Here is a 25,172-nt window from a genome sequence, read left to right as displayed (position 1 = left end):
TCAAGTATCCCAGTCGCTCTGCTGTCACTGCCGGGAAAAGGGGATTTGGCAAACTTGCCCATCGCACATCCTCTGCAAGTATCAAAGTGATCAGTACTGAAATCTGGCACACCTGTAGTGATCTCCCGCAATGTCCTCAAGGCTCCATGATACATATGTCCCATCCTGCGGTGCCAAATCTCACACAGCTCAGAACTGCTAGCTCTGCTGTCGGTACTGCTGCTCAATGCCACAAGGGACTAGAATGCAAACTTGTACACCTTTGCATGGCGTACACCTATCACTCTAGCTGAATCAGCTGGAGTGCCCCTGGGACAGGGACTTGATCTTCTGACCTGTCTGTGTCTCCACAAGAGCTCTGAACTCCTAAAACCGCTTGAAGACCTCACTCTTGGTCTTCAAGAAATAAATCCAGGTCCTCCTGGAGTGATCATCAATGAATAAAACATAGTACTCATATCCACTCAAGGAAACATGAGACATCCGACCGCTCACATCGGAATGAATCAAATCAAGTATCCCAGTCGCTCTGCTGTCACTGCTGGGAAAAGGGGATTTGGCAAACTTTCCCATCACACATCCTCTGCAAGTATCAAAGTGATCAGTATTGAAATCTGGCACACCTGTAGTGATCTCCCGCAATGTCCTCAAGGCTCCATGATACATATGTCCCATCCTGCGGTGCCAAATCTCACACAGCTCAGAACTGCTAGCTCTGCTGTTGGTACTGCTGCTCAATGCCACAAGGGACTGGAATGCAAACTTGTACACCTTTGCATGGCGTACACCTATCACTCTAGCTGAATCAGCTGGAGTGCCCCTGGGATACATCAACACCTGTCCTCCCCTGAACAGTACCTCATATCCTCTGTCCTCCAAAGCTGAGACGAATATGAGGTTCTTCCTCATCCCTGGCACATAAAGGACATCTGACACCTTCAAGGGAGGTTTGGACTCCCTCTGAAATGTCAGTGTCCCCACCCCGACTGCTCTAACAACTCTGTCATCACCGAGTACTACCTCTATATCAGTGCCACTCTCTGAAAGCTCTGAGAAGTACTCACGGACTCTTGTCATGTGACGTGAAGCCCCACTGTCCACATATCAGATACCCGAAGATGCTCGCTAATCGAGGGAAAAGCATGCTCTCTCTGAACTTGTGTGGCAGGTGATCTTGCACTAGAGGACTCATACGCAGTGAACCCAAACTCCCGGACAAAACGAACTGCAAAGTCCTCAACCTCTGCTGAAGCTGCCACGCTCTGGTTCTTCCCCGTCTTCTTCTTCTTCTTCGGACACACAACTGCATAGTGTCCCATCTTTTGACAATTCCAACACTTCACCTTGGAATAGTCCTTCTGTGTGTTACCCTGTTTACTTTTACCTTTGCCTTTGCCCCCACCATTGCTTGTGGAAGCCCTGCTTCTTCCCTTTGCCTTTCTTGCCTCCTGCCGACAGTGCTCAACTGGTTTAGCTGTCCCAAGCTGACCTTTCCTGATTTCTGTCTGAATGCAATCATCCCAAAACCTCTCCCATGTGGGAAGGGTCTCACGTGCACAAACCCCATCAGCAAAGTTCATCCATGAACGGGGGAGGCCATTCACTGCAATCCGCACCAACTCAGTGGGTGGAATGTCCTCTCCAACTGCTGCCAACTCATCTCTCACATTAGTAATCTTTGTGAGATATCCAGCTGCACTATCATTACCCATCTTAATAGTCTTCAGCTTCTCCTTCAGGACCATTTTCCGGTTCTCATTGGTACTCTGGTAGAGATTGGACAATGCTGTCCACATCTCATGGGCATTTCTCTTTCCTCTCACATGAGGAATGCAATGGTCTTTGACTCCGTCTAGAATCAGTCTCTTACCCTTGTTGTTCTTTTTATTATACTCAGCCAACTGAGTAGCATCAGTAGGCACAACAACAGGGTTCTGCGTGGTATGCACCATGATGTCCCAGACTTCTGCCTCCTCAAAGATACTCTGCATTCTCTCCTTCCAAACACTGTAGTTTGTATGCCCATCTAACCTATCCTCCACCCTCAATCCCAATGACATCCTGCTGTCCTAAAACTGAAAAATAGCACTGCTGTAGTAAAGATAAAAATTGTTGTTTGTGAAAAATCAGCTTGCTGGAATTTTCTGAGTGAAAAATCAGCAGGCTGTAATTTTCCTCCTTGCTGTCCCAAACTGCACTTCAGCACTCAAGCTTTAATACCATGTAAAAATTTCTCATTTCCCACCCCGGTTTTCAGTTTCACCTTATTTCTCCCATATAGTTAAATGCCCTTTCCCATACCCATACATTCAACAAGCTGGAAAAATAAATTTTGCTGAAAACACAAATTCTGTAAAATTCCCAGAATTTGTGTTTTCAGCGAAATTTATTTTTCCAGCTTGTTGAATGTATGGATATGAGAAAGGGCATTTAACTATATGGGAGAAATAAGGTGAAACTGAAAACCGGCGTGGGAAATGAGAAATTTTTACATTACTTGCAGTTTCAAACGACAAATATCGAAATATATACACTGTAGCCTTCACAAATACATGACTGCGGAAGAAATAAAAACACTTGATGAATAGATGCACACACACAATAAACACCGTTATTTTTGAACTAATGTCCCCAGAAAAACCCAACTTGGGAAAACCGGTGCAACAACTAACGTTTTTATTATGATGCAGTAGTAAATTTGAGTACAAATCTATGGAAGCTCAAATCTAGCTTTCCATACAGAGAAAATGACTGATAGAAGTCTAGTGAAAAAAATCTCACTTCCACCCGTGATCCAGTACTGACCTTAGCTCAAGATGAGTTACCCCTTGCTACCTCTGCGTCAGCCTACGCAATTTTGCATCATCCTACTGGGACCAACGTCTCTCTCACTCTACTGATCAACTGTTGCTCTGGAAACTCGATCTTCTGGCTCTCCGGGCTCCCGCTTGGATCATGCCACTAAATCTCGACCTCTCCTCAACAAAATATAGATCTCCCTCTGAAGCTCTCTGCTGCCTCTCTGCTCTGCGTTAGCCTCTCCGTGGAGTACATTGTCTCTCTGCTATGCACTCACTAGACTGGAAAAAGTTCCTTTTGACCTTACTATCCCTGCCTCTCTCACACTGCTTTGAAACTACTGAATCACCTCCAGCACAACACAACTGCTACTCTGGAGTTCGATTTCCCAGCAATATCGAATTCCTTGCTCCTCAAATGTGTTCTCCAACCCCCATCGAATTTCTTCTTATAATCTCTCGTTGAGGTTTCAACTACCAAGATTAAATCATAATTGATGGCTAAGATTAACTAGAAATCAATCCATGACTTCTAGAAGATTCTCACCATGACTTAATTAATACTCTTAATTGATCATTTTTCTTAAGTTTAGACTTAGCCACCATTAAAAAAAGATTAATTATTTTAATTAAGCCTTCTCAAGGTGTAATTTCCAGAAATGATTTCTGGGTTTTGGAGAATACATGTATTGTAGCCTCTCCACCAAATTTCGTGGTTAGAACACATCTGATGCTACAAAAATCAACACTCCCTCTTAGCGAGGACTGTGTTGTAGTGTTGCAACCCATCGAATCAACACCTTGTCTTTGCACCACCTCTTATTACGCTGTTGATGTCTGGCTGCTACTGCCCATCAACTACTGCGCAACTCTCATAAACTTTGCATCCGTGCTGCTGCTGGCCCTGTTGAACTGCTGCTAACACTGCATCTGCACTGCGACTCCCTCTCCATCTGCTGCTGCTGCAACTGCAACAATTGAAACGGAAAAGAATCCAAAACATTGAACCAACAGTGTGTTGATTTGGGGTAGCATCGAATGTGCTCTAGCCATGAAAATTGGTGGAGAGGCTAAAACACATGAGATCTCCAATACCCAGAAATGGTTTGGGTAGATTCTAAACAGTTTGGGAGATATTAAAATAATTAATATTTTTAATGGAGTCCCTAAGCCTGAACTTAGTGAAAATAAAATATTAATGTGAATTAATATAAAACTGTGTTAGAAGGGTCCAAAAGTCATGGATCAAGCCAGAGTTAATCGTAGCCGTTGATTAGGGACTTAATGTCAGCCATTGAATTGTCAACGAGAAAAGTATAAGAAGAGGCTTGAGGGTCACTTAGAGAACACACCGAGTTGATCAAGAATTCGATTTTCTGGGGCAAGGTTTGTTGAGGAAATCGAGGCAGTGATCAGAGTTGTAGCTGAGGGGCAATGAATACAGAAGCAGAGAGGCATAGATAGTACCGGGAGGATCAACGCAGAAGCTAGGAGAGAGGGATGTGGAGCCAGCTAGAGATTCACGCAGAGCCAGCCAGGGCTCACGCAGAGGCAGTCAGGAGCTGCGCAGTGCCTCAGAGAGCCAGTGTGGATGACACAGAGGCTCTAAGGGCTGACGCAGTGCCTCTAGAGGTTGACGCAGTGCCTCCAGAGGCTGACACAGGGCAAGCTAGGGTGACGCTGGGCTAGAAAGGGCTGACGCAGTCCCTAGAGGCTGATGCTGGGGTTTTCGTGGGGCAGATTGGAGCTGGGAGCTGTCGGAGTGTTTATCTGGGGTTTCAGCCAAAACATCTGTCTCCGACTGAGAGGTACTACTGCTGAGATTATTCTCTGTTGGGTGAGCCGGTTTTGGCACCCAGATTGTATTCTGAAACTGCTTAATAATTAAAACCCTCAGATAGCTGCACCAGTTTTCCCGCATTGGGTTTTTTCGGGGACATTGGTCCAAAAGCAACGATGTCACTTGTGTGCTTGTTTTGTTTCCTTCAGTTGATGATCTGTAATGTGTTAAGCATGTAGTTGTATTTATTTTCAGTATTTACATGGTAAATAACTTGTTAATTAATCAGAACAAGTAGGCATAATTAAATCAGAAAGTACATGAAGGGTTTCGAACGGGTTAGAATTAGAAATTCCAATAGGGTTAGACTTAGAAATTCCAACATGGTATCAGAGCGTGGTTGCAGATCACAGGAGAACTGAGGACATCAGCCAAGTAGAGCAGCAGCAACAGAAAACAATTGTCCCGAGTGACAGAAATTGTTCCTAGCAGAGAAGCAGCAAGGAAGGGGTGACGCAGTGCCTGTGTCATCAAATTTGAGCCGGGAAGAGGATCAACGCAGTTGCAGAGGGGAGTAGACTCAACCTATGCAGTGCCCAGTCATCTTTCTCAGTCAAGAAGGATTGATGCCCGTGGCCAGGAGGTGCGGATTTTGTTGGTGCTGGGATTGTGCAGAGCCTAGCACTGTTTTACAAAACGGCCGAATCGACTCCGACTCAGCCGAGTCGAACCGAGTCAATGGCCTGGGGAGTGACTCGGCGAGCTAACCGGTCCGGTTGACCGAGTCACATATGACTCGGCCGAGTCATCCAATGACTCGGCCGAGTCATATGTGACTTGGTCAACCCGGCCGGGTCCGTTATGACTCGGCCGAGTCATTGTTGGGACGGCTGGGCAGCGTAAATGATAAAAAAATTTCACTTTTTTGGTAATTTTTGACAAAGTTAAATGCAATTTATGTATTCCAAAGGGTAATAGTAATTTGTTAAATGCTTTTGGGGTCCATTTCCCCCTCCCAAACCCTATTTAAGACACCCAAATGCTCTCATTCACTCACAGCAGTCTTATGCATTTGAGTGAGAGTCTTCTTTGAAAATTAGTGAGCAGTTCTTGAGCTTGTTTTGGAGCAGCAGTGAGGAGTCTTGGAGGAGCATTGTAGCTGGAGTGAGGAGCTTCTTGGGCAGCCATTTGGAGCAGCATTGAGGAGCTGATTCTTGGAGCAAGCTTGAGGAGGCAGTTTGTGCCTGGAGGTATTTTTTTCCACCTCTATAAATCTGTTTTTGCTTAGTAAATTTTAGGTGCATATCAAGAAAGCTTAGAGAGTGTTTTTTGTCAAATAAATGAACATTGAATCAATTTTTTTTTTTTTTTTCATTTTCAGATTGTTTTCCTAGTCAAAAAATGGCACCTAGAGCAAAGATCCTGCTTGGGCATATGTTGAAATGGTTGATAGTTAGATGCATTGCAAATTTTGCCATAGGAAAATTAAGGAAGGTCCTGGGGGCATTAAAAGGCTGAAACAACACTTGGCAGGGATTAGAGGCCAAATTACCCCATGTACCTCATCAGAAATTGAGGAGATTAGAAAGAATTTGTTGGCCAGCTTTGAGAAATTTAAAGAAGATAAGGCTAGGCAAAAAGAGATACAGGCTGAAATTGGGAGGAAGAGGGAGATACAAAAAATGATGGCTACCAACCCCCACTATGATTTTGAGGGTTCTTCCTCTATCCCTCAAACTGAGGCATCCAACCCTTTCCGTTATGTTCCTCCCTCTTTTGGTTCTGTTCAAGATAAGGGAAAGGGTAGAATGAATTTGACAAAGGGTGATGTGACTATCAAAAGTTATTTCACTCCCTCCTCTCCATCAGATGCACATGGTCCTGAAGTTAGTAAAGGTCAAATTCAGCCCACTTTAGATGACCATTGGAAGAAAGAATTGAGGGAGACTGCTTGTGACTACATAGCTAGATGGTGGTATGATGCTGATATCCCCTTTAATGCTGCTCGTTCATCATATTATGAGCCTATGTTTGATGCCATACATGCTGCTGGAAAAGGCTTCAAAGGCCCTACTATGCAAGAGCTAAGGGGGTTTCGTTTGCAGAAAGAAATTCAATCCATTAATGAGTATTTGCAAGAGTTCAGGGACTCATGGGCAAGAACAGGGTGTACCATCATGTCAGATGGATGGACTGATCAAAGAAACCGTACCATCATAAACTTTCTTGTCTTCTGCCCACAGGGAACCATGTTTTTAAAATCAGTTGATGCATCTGATAAGGTAAAAGATGGCCACTTGTTGTTTCAGCTATTGGATCAGGTTATTGAGGAGGTGGGGGTGGCTAATGTTGTTCAAATCATCACAGATAATGCCTCTAACTATGTTCTTGCTGGTAAACTGTTAGAGGAAAAACACAAGACCATCTTTTGGACCCCATGCGCTGCACATTGCATAGACCTCATGCTTGAGGATATTGGAAAATTAGATTGGGTCAGAAACACTGTAGATCATGCCAAAAGCATAACAAAATTTATCTACAATCATACACTGGTTTTGAGTCTCATGAGGAAACACACTGGAGGCAAGGATATTATTAGGCCTGCCATCACTAGATTTGCTACACCTTTTTTGACATTGCAATCTATGCTTTCCCAACATAGAAACTTGCAAAAGATGTTTTCCAGTGATTAATGGAATCAAAGCAATTGGTCTAACAAACCAGAAGGCAAAGAATTGAAAAGGAAAGTCCATGAAGAAACTTTTTGGAGAAAGGCAGCAGAGATTGTGAAGCTTGCTGAGCCACTAGTTAAGGTGTTGCGGTTGGTGGATGGGGAAAGGTTGGCTATGGGCTTCATTTATGAGGCTATGGATCAAGCAAAGGAGCAAATAAAGACAACATACAAGGATAGAGTGGCAAAGTATGGGCCCATTTGGGCAATCATTGATGAAAGATGGAACAATCAACTCCATCGCCCTATACATGCAGTTGGGTATTTTTTGAACCCACGGTATCATTATAAAGTTAAGGAGTCAGGAGCTTTGAGGGGGGAGGTCAGAGATGGACTGGTTGATTGCATTGAACACATGATCCCATCGGAGTCTGATCAGCTGGAGATACATCAACAGGTCACATCCTTCAGCAATGCAACAGGTACCTTTGGGAAGAACCTAGCAAAGATTGCAAGAGAAGCAGATGAGCCAGGTAAACAAAAATTTCAATTTTCAATTTCTTAATGGTTTTACAGTTTTACTTTTTTTATTAAAGTTTGTTAAATCATTTATAATTTGAAAGTTAGATATAATTTGTAATTTTGTTGAGCTTCAGCCTTCATCTAACTCATAATTCATTACACTCCTATGTTTTTTGCAGCACAATGGTGGGAGGCCTTTGGTGGCCAGTGCCCTCAATTGCAAAGGTTTGCAATTCGTATTTTGAATCAAACTTGCAGTGCATCTGGGTGTGAGCGCAATTGGTCTGTCTTTGAGAGGATTCACACAAAGAAGAGAAACCGTTTGGATAAAAAACGGTTGAATGATCTAGTTTTTGTCCAATACAACCTTCGGCTCAGACGAAACCAATTGCTGAACAAAAGACCTGATTCAGATCCCATTGTGTTGGAAGACATTGATCCAACATCAGATTGGGTAGTGGAGAGTTGTCCACCAGAGTTTGATCCTGATGAGGATCTTGATGAACTTGAACATGTTGTTCAAATTCAGCCTGTTCAGTTGAATGCAGATCCCAATCCACCAGCCTCAGTCTCACAGCCAGCAAGGACTCCAGTTGTAGGTGCTTCCTCTGCTCAGCCACGACAGAAGCGCAGCCGCATATCTACTCTATCTCAGCTTGCATCTGCTGCACAGCCTGCTAGTGGTACTGGTACCACTTCTACAGTTGCAGTTGGAGACGATGATGATGATGAGGAGCCATGGGGCCCCTTGTCTGACTCTGATGATGATGATCCAGAGATTGGTCGAGATGATCTTGGCTCCTATGGCAGTAGCTACTAGCCAGTAGAACTAGTATTGCAGTCTGGTCACCATCACAGTTTACTTTTGTTGTAGAGGCCATTTCTAGCCTCCTTGGTTATTTGTATTTTGTTTTGAGTCTTTGATCATGTATGACAGTTGACTATGTATTGCCATTGGGTACCATTTTGATATAGTGGATTGGTTCATGAGCCTACTTTGATCATATGTTGTCTTCCATCTATATTATAATGCTGTGTGTTTGGAAACATGAATAAAAATCTTTAAAATTATGTTTAAAATATTTAAAATAATGTTTTTTAATAAAAAAAGTAAATATTTAATGTATTTTTTACAACGACCGAGTCATTGAAATCGAGCCGGCCGAGTCATTACCGTTTTGAAGTCGGAGTCGGAGTCGATCCTCGACCGAGTCGGAGTCGGAGTCGGAGTCTTAAAACATTGGAGCCTAGAAGCTCTAACCTTCAGTTTTGCTGGGGCTTAGGAGGCTGTGGGTAAGTTGCAGAGTGAAGCTGGTGGGGTACTGTAGTCAGAACAGTACCTAACAGGGCAAGACCAAGGAGGAGGGAGTTGCTACCGAGGATTTCTAGCCAAGAAATCCGGATCAATGGTGCAACTGCACTAAGGATTGGAGTGGGGGCATCTCGACATTGGCAGAGGGGTTTCCAGGAGGGAAATCGAGGCTCAGAGGGAGTCACACTGAGAACTTCCAGAAGGGAAGTAGAGGAGCAGTGAGATGGCATTGAACGGGGTAAGAGACCAGGACAGGCTGGACGGAGCCTCAAACTTCGTAGTTTGGAAGGCCAAAATCTTGTCCATTCTAGACAGGAATCGTGTCAAGCACTTCGCCTTGAAGACGATAGCAATGCCAGTTGACCCAGTTGAGAACGACAAGTACGAGGAGGCAATGGCGAGGGCCAAGAGCATCATCCTTGATGGGGTCAAGGACCATGTAGTACTACATATTGTTGAAAAGGACACGACAAATGAGATGTGAGAGGCCCTAAAGAAATTGTACCAGCATACTTCTGTGCAGAGAAGGATGTTACTAGAAAATTAGTTGTAGTCATACCAGATGCAGAAGGGAGAACATATCGACACCTTCCTCGGTCAATTGAAGGAGATCCGGAATCAACTGACTTCCATAGGGGCCACGCTGGATCAAGAATTGATGGTGAGAACAGCCTTGAACGCAGTCTCTGAAGACTGGGAGGTGTTTGTCCAGAGCATATTGCGCAGGGAGACCCTTCCAGATTGGGAGGAAATGTGGGCGACTCTTCGCCAGGAAGAGATTAGAATGCTAAGCAAGGTGGGAAGCAGCGGCAAGGCAATCAGAATCAAGGAGAAAGAGGAGGATGTTGCCCTAGCATCAGAGGGAAAGCAGGAGAAACAAAAGAAGAAGGACCTCTCCAAGGTCAAATGCTTCAACTGTGGGGAACTGGGTCAGTATGCGAACCAGTGTCCGAGGAAGAAAAGCAAAGGAGAGGCTTCTGAGACCAAGGCCGTGCCAGCAAGGGCGGAGAAAGAAGTGGAGACAGATGACGATTGTGCCATGAGTGCTTATATGCCACTTGAGACGAAGTGGGGAGACATCGAGCTGTAGTCAGACAAACTACAGGCAATGAGGGGCAGGATCCTTGAGGTACCCAAACTCTTGGATTATACCTTGCTACGGGAGCCCCAAAGAGGAGTAGCAGGACTGGCAGGATGTCGGTAGAGACAGATGCAGATGGAGCGACAGAGGAAACTAAAGTGCAAGAGTCCCAGGATAGCACGAGGCAGCAGTGCGAGATGCACTGAGTTGTTGCAACAACGTAGAGGTCAGAGAGGGAGCACTTGTTAGTGACAGAGGGAGCTTTAGCATCAGGAGTGTTTATAGCCTAACGGAGATGTCAGAGTTGGGAGATTAGTTACTTACTTCTCAGTAATTGAGTTGTAGTGCAACAGTTAGCAGTGGCAGTGCTATGGGCAGCACAATGCAACATGATGAGAGGGGTTGCAGTGTAGATGCAGCAGTGGCAGTGGCAGGGACATAGGCAGCAACACAGATGTAGAGGGAGCTGCTGTACAGATGCAGCAGTGGCAGTGGTAGGGCCATGGGTACATGATGCAACAGTGCAGAGGATGTTGGGCAGCAGGCCTAGCATAAGCACAGGGACTGATGCTGGATGATCAGGGTAATGCTCAGTGAGGAGTATTACTAGAGCACAGTCCTCGCTAAGAGGGAGTGTTGATTTGGGGTAGCATCAAATGTGCTCTAGCCATGAAAATTGGTGGAGAGGCTAAAGAACATGAGATTGCCAATACCTAGAAATGGTTTGGGAGATATTAAAATAATTAATATTTTTAATGGAGTCCCTAAGTCTAAACTTAATGAAAATAAAATATTAATGTGAATTAATATAAAACTGTGTTAGAAGGTTCCAAAAGTCATGGATCAAGCCAGAGTTAATCTTAGCCGTTGATTAGGGACTTAATCTCGGTCGTTGAATTGTCAACGAGAAAAGTATAAGAAGAGGCTTGAGGGTCACTTGGAGAACACACTGAGTTGATCAAGAATTCGATTTTCTGGGGCAGGGTTTGCTGAGGAAATCGAAGGAGTGATCAGAGTTGCAGCTGAGGGGCAGTGAATATAGAAGCAGAGAGACAGAGATAGTACCGGGAGGATCAGCGCAAAAGCCGGGAGAGAGGGACGCGGAGCCAGAGAGAGATTCACGCAGAGCCAGCCAAGGCTCACATAGAGGCAGCTAGGAGCTGCGTAGTGCCTTAGAAACGTGGGTGACACAGAGGCTCTAAGGGCTGACACAGTGCTTCCAGAGGTTGACGCAGGGCAAGCTAGGGTGACACTGGGCTATAAAGGGCTGACGTAGTCCCTAGAGGCTGATGCTGGGGTTTTCGTGGGGCAGATTGGAGCTGGGAGCTGTCGGAGTGTTTATCCGAGGTTTCAGCTAGAACATCTGTCTCCGACTGAGAGATACTACTGCGGAGATTATTCTCTGTTGGGTGAGACGGTTTTAGCACCCATATTGTATTCTAAAACTGCTTAATAATTAAAACCCTCAGATAGCTGCACCAGTTTTACCGCGTTGGGTTTTTCCGGGAACATTGGTCCAAAAACAACGGTGTCACTTGTGTGCTTGTTTTGTTTCTTTTAGTTGATGATCAGTAATGTGTTGAGCATGTACTTGTATTTATTTTCAGTATTTACATGGTAAATAACTTGTTAATTAATTAGAACAAGTAGGCAGAAATAAATCAGAAAGTACATGAAGGGTTTCTAATGGGTTAGACTTAGAAATTCCAACATAGTGGTCAGTATGATGCATTTGTCACCTGAGTTCTGACTGCTGCTAGACTCTGCATTGTCACTGAAGCCTCTGCGCTGCTGCTGGCTCTTCTCTGTGCCAATTGCACTGCATTACACTGGCCAGTATCTGACCACTGCATCTGTCACTCTGGCATCTGACTGCACCAACTTCCACTGATCCATCCTGCTACTGCATGCTATGGGCTTCCGTAGCAAGGTATTGATTCATGAGGTGGACCTTCTCAAGAATATTGCCCATCTTGTAGGTCTCTGGGGCTACAAAACCAAATCACCCCACCTCTTTCTTGGAGGTATCTTGGTGATCATGGCAAACTCTTCCTCCAATCTGGAGGACAACCTATCAATCTTAGCGGATGCAGCCTGTTGATCCTGATTCTCCTCCTTGTCCTTCTTTTTGAGAGGACATTGAGTACTGTAGTGGCCAAGCTCACCACACTTGAAGCACTTGACCTTGGAAATGTCCTTCTTCCTCCAACGCTGCTCCTGCTGCCCCTTTGATGCAAGGGCCACATCGTCCTCTTCCTTTACTTGTTTCGTCCCACTATTGCTGCTGTTACCACTAATAGTGCTCTTCACCAGATCTCGCCTCATCTCCTCTTGTTGTTAATCAACCCACATATGATCCCAATCCGACAGTTTTTCTCTGCCCAGGATACTCTGGACGAAAACTTGCCATTTTTTGTAAACGTTGTTCAGAGCTAATCGTACCAAGTCTGTAGGTTGGGGCATTGGTCCTACTGAAGACAGCTGGTCCCGGACACCCTGAAGCGTAGTAAGGAAGGGGTCTATACGCTCCCCTTTCTGCATCCTCGTCCATCTCAGCGTCTCCTCAAGATACATATTTCGTTGCTCGGAAGATCCTTCGTATAGCGTAGCAAGTGCCTCCCACATCTGCTGGGCAATATCTTTGCCAGCTATGTGAAACACCACGTGATCTCGAACCCCATCGAGAATCAACCTCTTTGCCTTCACCATCTCCTTCTTGTACTTCTTAAGCAGATCTGCATCTGTGGGTACAACTACCACACTATCGATATAAGTCTTGAGATCATGTTCATCTAGAAGGCAGGAAATTCTAGCCTTCCAGATCACATAGTTGGAGGCTCCCTCCAACCGATCTTGATCTCTCAACCCTGCTGATGCCATCTCTACAAAAATGTCGAATTCCTCCTCTTCTCCTCTACGCAACTACTACCCAGCTATTTGCACTCCCTTCTGGAGTGAGAAACTCTGCACACAACTATTGTTGCTCTGTTAGGAAAATTCGAACTTTTTGGCTAGAAGTCCCCTGAGGAAAGAATTCCCTCAGTGTGTGCTCTTCCTTCCTCCTGACGCTATTTGCACTAGCAAACTGCTGCAAAATCTGCGTCCCAGTTGAAGATCTGCTCTGCAAGGAAAATACTACTGCTCCCTTCTACCTTTGGTAAGCTTTGATCTGGAAAATGTAATTTCTCTCTCGACTCACCTAGAGAAATAGACCATTCCTCAAAGACTCAACCCTCTTGGCCTAAGGATTGCGCTGCCTCTGGGGCTACGAATTGCTGCCTACACATAAATTCGAACCTCCTTCTCCTCTTCTGCTACTGAGCTCTCCGGCTTACGATCTGTGCTCTGATACCATGTGAAAATTCGGTGATCCCGAATCCTACTGCAACAACTGATAATGTTTCTTCTATTTGTTAAATTAATCAAACAAATTACTTGCAGTTTCCTATGGCAAATATCGAAACATATACACTCCAGCCTTCACAAATATAAGACTGTGGAAGAAATAAAAACACTGGATGAATAGATGCATTCACACAATAAACACTGTTATTTTTGGACCAATGTCCCTAGAAAAACCCAACTTGGGAAAACCGGTGCAACAACTGAGGGTTTTATTATTATGCAGTAGTAAATCTGAGTACAAATCTATGGAAGCTCAAATCTAGCTTTCCATACAGAGAAAATGACTGATAGAAGTCTAGTGAGAAAAATCTCACTTCCACCGGTGATCTGACACTGACCTTAGCTCAAGATGAGTTGCCCCTTGCAGATCCGCATCAGCCTACGCAGATCCGCGTCAGCCTACGCAGATCCGCGTCAGCTTGCTGGGACCAACGTCTCTCTCACTCTTCTAATCAACTGTTGCCCTGGAAACTCAATCTTCTGGCTCTCTGGGCTCCCACTCTGGCTCTTGCCACTGAATCTCGACTTCTCCTCAGCAAAATACGGATCTCCCTCTGAAGCTCTGCGTTGCCTCTCTACACTGCGTCAGCCTCTCTGTGGAGTACACTGTCTCTCTGCTATGCACTCACCGGACTGGAAAAACTTCCTTCCAGCCTTACTATCCCTGCCCCTCTCTCATTGCTTCGAAACTACTGAATCACCTTCGGCAACACACAATTGCTACTCTGGAGTTCGATTTCCCAGCAATATCGAATTCCTTGCTCCTCAAGTGTGTTCTCCAACCCCCATTAAATTTCTTCTTATAATCTCTCGTTGAGGCTTCAACGACCAAGATTAAAACATAATCGATGACTAAGATTAACTAGAAATTGATCCATGCCTTCCTCTAGAAGATTCTCACCATGACTTAATTAATACCCTTTAATTAATCAGTTTTCCTAAGTTTAGATTTAGGCACCATTAAAAAAAGATCAATTATTTTAATTAAGTCGTCTCTAGGTGGAATTTCCAGAAACGATTTATGTGTTTGGAGAATACATGTATTTTAGCCTCTCCACCAAATTTCGTGGCTAGAACACATCTGATGCTACAAAAATCAACACATCTAAGTGAACCAAGCTTGTTAATCAAGGGCACATTGAGACTTCATATGGGTTTCTCTTCCAAATTTGGGGAATCTCTTAAAAGTGTTACCTCCCTAGGTAGGAGTGGTTAATAGATGACTACGTGTTCCCGGCCCCTAAGGACGTCCTTAAATTAATAGGTGGCATGTGAATGATGATGAAATGGATGGAGACATGGGGATCTAGAGGCCAAATACCATGGGTACAAGGATAACAATGATGAGGGATGTCCACATATTGGGTATATAGATGTAGGAGGGAGCAATCATGGATACATGAGTTACCCCAAACTTTGTTTTTCCACCCCTCGTAATTTTCCTTTTGCTTTTTCTTGGTTTTTCTTTGTATTTTTGCTTGGGTCTCTAGGAAATTAGAGCATGCTGTGAATGATATAAAGCAGTTATTACCCCCTTAAGGTGGAGTAGTTCATCGCCCACTATGGGTTGGGACGTGCGTGGGTTCGTTAATAATGCGGGGGCACTCATGGGCCCTAGGAACTAGGGTGATGGCCTTGAAAGGGGTAGAGCTCATGTTTGGCTTTTGCCCACTTGCTATATTAAATGTCACAACCATCTTTTGCATCTTAAAATATTCTTTTTCCTTTGTTTCTTGCTTATGGCCATGATATGCTTTTAATTGTATCAACTGTCATGGAAACATTTCTAGGCCTGACCTAGATATGTGGAAAAGGGAGGGGATGTGCCAGTGCCTTGTGGACCCAGTGATCATGTGGACCCAGAGAAAGAAAATGATGCAATAGGGTTTGTAATGTGCGGAGGGGTGTGAAAAATGTGGAACGAGAAAACAAGACCACGTTGTCAAAATCAGGGTTTCCCAAGTAGTGTCATTCCTAAGGCCATAGGCCGATAGGGAGATCCCACAGGATTAGGATTGAAGATTAACCCTCCATTTAAGGCGGGGGAACAAAACCACAGTCAAAGCCCTTCCTTCTTCCAAGTCACCCAATAATCCATGCCTTAAATGCCCAATGAAAAACAAGCATAAGCACCTGATTGCACAATGAAAAATATACCTTTTGGGTTGGATTGCCCACCTTCTAACTAATGCTCTCAACAAATGGGAGAGGAAAACATGCAATTGATGTAGGGAGCGAAGATAAAGTGGCATATAACATCGATTGAAGAAGATGAGTATGAGAAAAGCTCTCCTAGCGGTTCCCACTTTTTGTGGGTAACATGATCATAAAGAGACAACCAAACAAGAAACACAAAGCATTTTACCCTGGGAAAACCCACCAACCTTTTCCTTAGAGAAATTATCAAGTTCAACAGAGATACATGTATTTCTTCAAGTCAAACATAAAGCAAATTGACTAGTAACATGGCCTTGGTCACACCTGGTTAAGCTACTTACAAGTAGCCTTTAGACAATTAAGGTCTGTTTGCCCAGAATTTCGTCCTCTAGCCCAGAGATTTTCTTTGCTCAGACTTTCAACCTTCTGCCCAGAAATAGATCTGCCTCAGAGCTCAGTCTTCCATAGAAAATTGGACTTGATCTGTCTCAGAGCTCATGTGAACAAAAGAGTAATTCGCGAACTGTGTGCTGAGGAGGATGAGTGGCATATTTATTGTGTTGATGAGGCCGAACGGTTGTGACCCATGATGGAGCCGCCTTGATCTTATGGAGGGTTGACCTACCTTTTTGGGGACAAAAGTAATTTAAATTTGAAAATTCATTTTCCCTCTTTGATGTAGACATGAAGAACATGTCTTACATATATCATTATATACATTTCAAGGTCTAAAATAAAATGACATGAATAAAATGTCTTACATAATGTAAGGGCCAAAATATTAACTCTGAAGACCAATCATAGCTACAAAATTCAACACTTCTTGCCCTCTGATGGTGTTTTTAGATGTAGTTCTTGTTGAACCTATTAACTACCACAAATAGGTAGTCATTTCCCTTCATGGTTGTTGCTAAACGTCCCACAAAATCCATATAAATGCTTTCCCAAGGATGAGTGGGTACAAGTATGGGATGGTATAGACCTTGTTTCTTGTTATTGGGCTTGCTGTTACAATAGAGTATGCATCCTCTAATGAACCTTGCTACATCTTCTTGCATTTTGGACCAATACACATACCTCTATAGTTAGGCAACTGTCTTCCCAACAACAAAAATCCCTGCAACTGTGGAGGTATGGGCTTCTCTAATACGCTGTAGTCACTCACCTTTAGGAACACAATTTATCCATCCTGAAGAGTAACCCATTTTGGAGATGACAGTCAACTATGATGTCACCATCATTTGCATGACTATAGCTTTGCAGCTGCTGAAACACCTCCTTGAAGTCCTCATTTTCTTTATATGCCTCTTTGTATTCATCATGGGTTAAAGGCTCCATGTGCATCAAAGCTCCCAAAGTTGTAATTATTGTTCTAGGTGGCTTTGAAAGCATGTTGGCCAACTTGTTTGTGCTTCCCTTCTTGCATTTGATGACTAAATGAAATCGCACTAAGAATCCCATCCACTGTGTTTGGTATGTTGTAGCTTGCTCTAGGATTGCAGGCTTTGTAGTGATTGGTGATCCATGTGGATGACAATGTCCTTTCTCATTAGATAGTGTTTCGACTTTTTGATAGCTTGTACTAGAGCATAGAGCTCCTTGTCATAGGTATGATAATTGAGGACTCTCATATGAAATATGTCAGACTAGTAGATTACAGGCCTTCCTTGCTTTATCAAGACTGCTCCCATGGCATACCCATTTGCATCCATCTCCAATTCGAAGGTCTTCTACAAGTTGTGAAATGTGAGAATTGGCGCTTGACTGTTTTTTTTTTCATCTCTTTGAAATCGTTCTGTTGACCCTTCCCCCATTCGAAGCTATTGCCACTTGCTATTATAGTGTGGAGTGGTGCAACTACTATTGGAAGTGACGCTATGAATTTCCTTAGGAACTTCTTTGCTCAAACAAAACTCCTAACTTTAGAGACAATTGTAGGCTCCACCCATTTCATGATGGCCTCCATCTTTGCATGATCTACCTTAAGCTTCTCTCCACCAATCACATAGCTAAATACACCAGTGACTGCTATGCAAGCTCACATTTATTTAGTTATTTTCCTAGTAGCTGGTTCTTCAAAGTCGCTAGCACCTGCATTAAGTGTGAGATGTGCTCCTCCCAAGTAGCACTGTAAAGTTTAAACAAATATATCATTCAAATAAGCAATAACAAATGAATGTAGATAAGGGCGTAGTACATCATTCATTAGTCTTATGAATATAGTTGGTGCATTCCATAGACCAAATGCCATGACTAACCACTCATATAGTGTAACGAACAAGGTTTGTATACTCAGAGGAATGCTTTGATACCAATGTAACGTACAAAGTTCATAACCTGGAATAATCTTTAGAATACGTCAAAGACAAGGACATCCATTGTAGGACAAGTAATTATATATATGAATATTTGAATACAAGTGAGATGATTACAAATGAGGGTGAGGGCTTGCTTATATACCCTAGGTAGGTGTCCCTTTGTGAACGCTCATGTCCTTAGGGACATACCTCTTCATTAATTAATTACTAATTAATCATTATTTATGATGTGTTATTATTATTTATATTTACATTATTTATATCTATATACTTTGTCTCTCTCTTTTTTTTGTTTAATTCAATTAAATACTCTCTTTTTCTTTTAAAAGAATGTCAAATACCTTTTCACTTTATTTAACTAAATTATATCTTGGACACTTAAACCTTTCTAATATGTCTTAGATTTTCAACTTTTAATTGAATTTTATGTGCACTTAGCTTTCTCTTTTAATTAATTAACAACCAAGAGGTGCGTTGTATGGCTTTGAAAGCTTTTGATTATTTCTAACTCCACCTTTTTTGAATGGCACAACGTCAATGATGAATGAGAGTGACGAAGAGCAAATGGATGCGGTTACGGTAATAATGGTGGAGCGTACAATGACAATTCCAGGTACAATGGCAACGGAATTGTATACGGGCAACTGGTACGAATCAGATGCAATGAATTGGGACAATAGGGTGTTGATAGTATATGGCCGCACATGGCTCAACTGATACTGAGTGTGCCTGCAGGTTTGGATAAGCAGTTGCGTATGGAGGCTATGGCAGTGTTTGCAGCTGTGGGAGTCTGGTCTACTGCGGTGGCCGATTGTAGTTGTATGTGGCAGCTGAGTAGAATGGAATGGACGGTTCTAGCAACGTCGGTCTAGTTGGCTACTGCTGCAGTAGTCTGTTGGGCGGTCGATCGGCTAGTTTGTTGTCGAGGCTATCGGGCTATGTATGCGGCTTTGACGACTGCTTCCTGCGTGGCCCAGGTAATATGTGTTTTTCTCTTTTTTTTTAATCTATATATATATATATATATATATTTTTTTTTTTTTTTTTTTTTTTGTTATATAATTTTGTGTTTTTTTTATCATATATTCTATTTTTTAATATCTTTCAAATATTTCAATTTTTTTTTTAGATATATATTTTTATTTCCCTTTCAATTCTATATATGTACTCATTTTTTTTTACTTTCCTTTTTTAAACTTTCTTTTTTCTATATATTTTTTTTAGATATTTTTTTTCTTTTTCTTTTAATGGCCAAAGGCCTAATGGCGAAATGGAGGATCTCTAAACTATGTGGCGAAACACTCAATTACATGACAACAAAGTTGATGAAATGTTGATGGCCAAGGGCCAGATTAGATTGGTTCTCTGCGGCGGTGGAGCGACCAAAGGATCGAACAACTCTGATACCAATGTAACTAACAAGGTTTGTATACTCAGAGGAATGCTCTGATACCAATCTAATGAACAAAGTTTGTAACCTGTAATAATCTTCAGAATACTTCGAAGACAAAGACATACATTGTAGGACAAGTAATTATGTATAAGAATATTTGAATACAAGTCAGATGATTACAAATGGGGGTGAGAGCTTGCTTATATACCCTAGGCAAGTGTCCCTTTGTGAACGGTCATGTCCTTAGGGATATACCTCTTCATTAACTAATTACAAATTAATCATTATTTATGATGTGATTTTTCCTTTCCGGAGAAAATTCGCAACTTTCTATTAAAAAATAAAAAGTTACATAAGCAAATGCACAAGTGCATTCATATGTTGTCCCCGAGTACCAAGAGGAAGTGCTTTAAGCACTCATTGTAGCTAGACTACAAAAATAAAAATAAAAAATAAAAAACATTTCGCTAGATATATTGGCTTTCTCTTTTTTGCCTTTTTTCTTTTGAACTTTTTGCCATATCCCAAGAGATGGAGTAGCCATAACAATTGCCAACTCATCTCTTTTTTCTAATGTTAACATTTCTTTATCTGAGTCCGAGCTCTCAGAAACATAAGATCGCTTTGTTCCACTTGGACCTTGATTGTTGTTCTTTTCCTCGTGTTGAGTTCCATGAATCTGGATCTCCCTGAGGTCATTGGGATTCTCTATCTGTTTTGCCTGATCCTTCAGTTTCTCTTCTTCCTCCTTTTGGGAGCCTTGTTGATCTTGTGCCTCTGGAGTTTGTTGGCTCTCGTCCATTTCTTCATCTTCTTCATCAGAAGGATGTGGATTTGGGAATTGCCACCCTTTTTGCTTTTGTGACCTTTTCTTTGTCCTCTTTTTCACTTGTGGGCATATATTCTGTAAAGGCCCAGTCTGATGGCAGATCCGACACCCGAAGACAGTGTTTTCAAAATCTAACAATTGTGTCCACTTGAAGTCTTGGTGTGTCAGGTGAACACGATCTGGAAGTCCTCTACTTAAGTCCATCTCCACACATATGCGTGCAAAAGTGAAGATACCTTTGTCCATTCTTTCTTGATCTATCTTTAGAAATCTCCCCAAAGAATTCCCAATGCCTTCTAGGACTTGGTGGTGCCAAAACAGGAGCAAAAGATTATGTAACCTTACCCATACTGGAATTTTCGATACCACCATTGTGTTGGCATCAAATCTAGGGAACCATGGGGTTACAAAAAGACCCGCCTTTCCCCAAAACCATGGTCCTTCATTTATGACATTCCAAATATTTCTGATTATCGGTTTGAACCACAAAAAAACCTTTCGCACATAGATAAATATCACACTCTTTCGTCTAATTGAGGTAGATCCACTGATGTAGATCTTCAGATTTGGGAAAAAAACCATTAAATCGACATATAATAGCTTTGGCTTGCAGAACAGTGAAAAGACCACTTACTTTTGGTAATTCTATTGTCAGATCTGGAGTTTTCTCCATCTTCTCTACGAGGTACGGACCTGGAATTGTCAGATTTGGGGTTTGTTTGTCTGGTGCAACGACATTCCCTCTCAAAGCGTCCTTAAAAGAAACCAGACCCCTGCATGCAGAAGATGATCCAGGTGGCATGCTCACTCCTGGGGCACCTCCTTGCAATCTTAAATTTATGATAATGGTGGAGTTCCTTTGAATACCATAATCTTTGAGTTGAGACATATCTTGCAACCCCTTTCCTGCAAAAATCAAACTTTGTAAAGGTGCTGGTATACCTGAGCTATTTTGTACTCTTTGATTCAAATCTTTCACTAGATCCATTCCCTGAACCCTTAGCAATATTGATTTTCCATTAAGGGTTTTGACGAAAATAGGAAACAAATCCTCCGGATCTGGATCTAAGCACTGTGGTCTCCTCTCTGTTTGTCTCTCCTTTAGATCTGAATCAAAATGATAGATCTGGTTTTTTTATGAGAGGAGAGGGAAGCCCGTCAATAAAAAAGACTTGGTTCCCTATTGCATGTAGGAATCTCGCAGGGAACCATCGATAAAGAGAAAAATAGCTGCATGTTGTTGCCTCGACATTCCTCGTTGTCCAAAACACCAGTGAAGAACTTTCTTGGAATCTCATTCTTGTGAGCTTTGAGCGTGACAACGAGGAGCTTGGGCAAGCGATCAAACTCAACGACCTCCACTTGAGGCGGCCAACTCTCGGGATTCTTGTAGCAAAGAAAGACATGTCTCTCGTAGAACTGGACAGATCCCACAAGTGGCTTCGATTACATCTCTGGCCAAGCGAAACCGTGCTCAACATCGTTGTTTTGGCCACGCGTATCACCAATCAACAACACATTGTTTTGCAAGTTGCCGGAGGCACTCCCGATCTGCTGCACGACTTGCAATGATGCTCCGTCAGGTTCGACCCCCACGAGTGCTTTAGAATCTTTGGAAACCACTTCATTCACGTGTTGGAGATGCCATTCGCTTGGACTGGTGACGACATTGGCATGGCGGTGACGTGGTAGATCTCACAAACGTAAACCCTAGCCATTTTTTTCTTCAACCGCTTAGTGTCTTTTCATCAACTTCGTTATTTACTAAGTCACTGGATTCGTCCTAAACCCCCTACGAATCCCGAATCCAGCGAATCCGACACGATTCGGTCCGGATTCGTGTCCAAATCATATGACACATCGTGTCCTTTTCCGACACGTCGAATCTGAGGTCGTGTCACGGTTTTCAAAAGCGTGTCGCGATTTTGGGAAACGTGTCCTGTTCATGGTAATGTTAAATTCTTAAAGTAAAAGGATGCTTTTACTTAAATTTTTAACATTACCATGAAATGACTCAGGATGTTTGAGAGTGGTTCCGACCTCATTGGATTTCATATGGAGAAAGTAGAATTTTAGATTTCATTCAAAATCCAGCAGACTTATCAGTTTTTCAGGATTTTAGGATTGGGGAATTGCAATGTTTCCATTGAATTTTGTCATGTATTAGGGTATGGAACTCGTATTTAATCAAGAGCACCAATCCCTCTATGTACCTTGATGTTAGTGACATTGGTTGTCGAACTCCTGTATCATGACCCTCCTAAAAATGTACGCATCACTCAAACAAAATCTTGACTTGACATGTTATGCTTGTTCTATCTTATGTTAATGCTTAAAGGGTGATATTAATGACAAAGATCCCTATACAGATACAGAGGTAATGACAAAGATACCTCTGGATATTAATGCTTAGAGGGTGATATTAATGACAAAGATCCTGATTTTCCAACAAGACTAAAAAATTAGACATTTCTCGTGGTGGCAAGAGGGCCAAGCATAAGGAATAGATAATAGATTGACATGTATTTGAATTTTGTATGTACTATGCATGCTAATAGCTATAGATGAAGATCTATGTTTGAAATCAATAAATTTGTATCATTAATTAAAATTTGTGTAAGAAATATGATAATATCTAATTTTTAATATATATATATATATATATATATATATATATATATATATATATATATATATATATATATATTTTAATAAAATAATATATAACGTGTCCTGTTCCGGGGGGTCAGCGTGTCCGAATCCGACACCACGAATCTCGAATCCTACGTGTCCCAAATCCCCGTGTCAGGTGACTTAGGTTATTTATGATGTGTAATTATTATTTATATCTATATTTTATTCATAACATATAGGCCTTGTTTGGTTTTGAAGGCGGTCTTCCAAGTGTCTTCTTCTTTGACTTTGAACTTAGTGATACCCTGGTTTTAAATCCAACTTGGTGAAATATTTCACTTGTTGCAATTGATCTAATAGATTATCAATTCTGAGCAAGGTACACGTTCTTGAGCGTAATCTTGTTTAATGCTTTGTAATTGATGCACATTCGCCAAGTACCATCCTTGTTTGGCACAATTATGATGGGTGACCCACAAGGTGAGGTACTTGGCTGAACCATACCCTGCTCTAGTTGCTGCTGCAACTGCTTCTTCCTTGCTTCCAGAACAAACTATTTGTACAACCCATTTTTTGGAATTGGAGAGTCTAACAATAATTGGATTTAGTGCTCTACTTCCCTCTTGGGTGTTAGCACTTTAGACTCCTAGAAGACTCCGTTGTATAACTATAGCAAGCCTTTTAGTTGTTGTTTCTATTCTTTATTACACCCCTCTAGGGATGCCTTTGCCCTTATTGATTGCTGACAATATTGATTTTCTCTTGAGAACAATAAAACATATTTCTTGCTAGAACTAATCAATTTTTTGGCTTGGTTGGCACTGACAAGTGAAATCTTGGACTTTCCGTGTGCGCATTGATGATGGATGATTTCCCTTCCTTTATGAGGCGGTATTTGTTGGCTATCCACGTGAAGGTTGCATCCTGCATATACATATAGGGATTTCGAAACATGACTCCACATACATCAAGCGTTACTACGCCCAATTCTACTTCATCAATACAATGAGCAATGATAGCAAATTTTGTTCTACATTGTTTTGTTACCTTGATTTTGCTTCCTTATTTACCCATCCTAATGGATATGAACTAGGATGATCATGAACCTCCAACCACTTGTGAATTTGTAACCTTTTTGGAACACCTTTTTTCAAGGGTTCAGATAAACTCGTTTGCCTTTTCATGACGATAGGTCATTTCAAATTCTCAAACTTTAGGTTCCATTTTGTAGGCTATGACATCAAGCATATCAATGGACTTGTTTTGTTGATTATTATGTTTATCTTGGTTAAACAACAAAAACAGGGAAAAATGGAAAAGAAGCTGAATATTAGTAGACACCAATTATTGTTACTATTGATTTTTTTGATACAGAAATGTACAATGTGATTTGCTTTTGAGTCTATTGCTTGATACTTTATTGCAGGTTACTTTGTTCCAATATCACTTTATGTATCTATGGAAATAGTGAAGGTAATGCAAGCGTTCTTTATAAATATGGATGTATGCATGTACTATGAAGAAATTGACAAGCCTTCTTCTGCTCGAACTTCAAATTTGAATGAAGAATTGGGTGAGGTACAAGTTCCTAATGTTGTTTTATTTTGTTGTACAGCATTCTTACTTGGAGGAAATTGTTATGGTGATACCTGTGATGAGAATAAATATTTTGTTGACACAAAGAGTTAGACAAATTCATTAAATGCATTATGTAATTTCCTTTAGCTTTTTTTATTGGTTTTAACTTATGCTAAATTACATAATCTTAGATATGATATGATAAAGCTTCTATTTCAGAAGATGAAATATTCAACTCTTGAGGTATTTCAAAGACTGCTTGCCTACTACATGAACTATAAAGTTCTTTCCCATCCATGTCTAGCCTAACAAAATATGATATATTCTGTAGCTTGTAGCAAAGCCCCTTTTGATTGACAGAAATGAAGATACATCTACGCCTTATCTTAAATCATAGCCAAAGTAGAGATTCAAGAAACCAAAATAAAATATGATAATATGAAGGTAAGGTTGGACATTTGATTTTGCAACTTTTTTTTTAAGTCAAAAATTTGTATTATCACATATATAATAGTACATTTTCATCGGGTAGGCCCAATATCAATGTGACTTGGGCCTGACTCCTGAACTACTCAGCCCTCGCACGTGAATCAAATAAATTTTGTACAACATTAATAATAAACCTTTTGTGACATTCTGATTTTCAGAAGCTTGACAATGCTAATATTTGACATTACAAGATTCTGCTCCCTAA

General features: G+C 41.8%; 1 protein-coding gene across 4 annotated transcripts in view; it reads left to right on the top strand.

Annotated features, from left to right (window-relative positions):
* LOC149245246 (putative phospholipid-transporting ATPase 9) overlaps positions 1 to 25,172 on the top strand; it is a 307,919-nt gene that overhangs the window by 43,483 nt on the left and 239,264 nt on the right. For 2 of the 4 annotated variants that reach the window (XM_089457712.1, XM_089457711.1), the window contains exon 3: positions 24,327 to 24,478. In XM_089457712.1, coding sequence (XP_089313838.1) covers positions 24,327 to 24,478 — 152 coding nt within the window. Of the gene's footprint in view, positions 1 to 18,583; positions 18,692 to 18,779; positions 19,022 to 24,326; positions 24,479 to 25,172 lie in introns of those variants that run through there. The other 2 variants (XM_089457713.1, XM_089457714.1) reach the window with 2 other exon arrangements.

Source organism: Pinus tabuliformis, chromosome 7, assembly GCF_031772625.1.
Source record: "Pinus tabuliformis cultivar Carrire ecotype Pingquan chromosome 7, CPIR1, whole genome shotgun sequence".
NCBI classification, from domain to species: domain Eukaryota; kingdom Viridiplantae; phylum Streptophyta; class Pinopsida; order Pinales; family Pinaceae; genus Pinus; species Pinus tabuliformis.
This window is presented reverse-complemented; position numbering and strand designations above follow the sequence as displayed.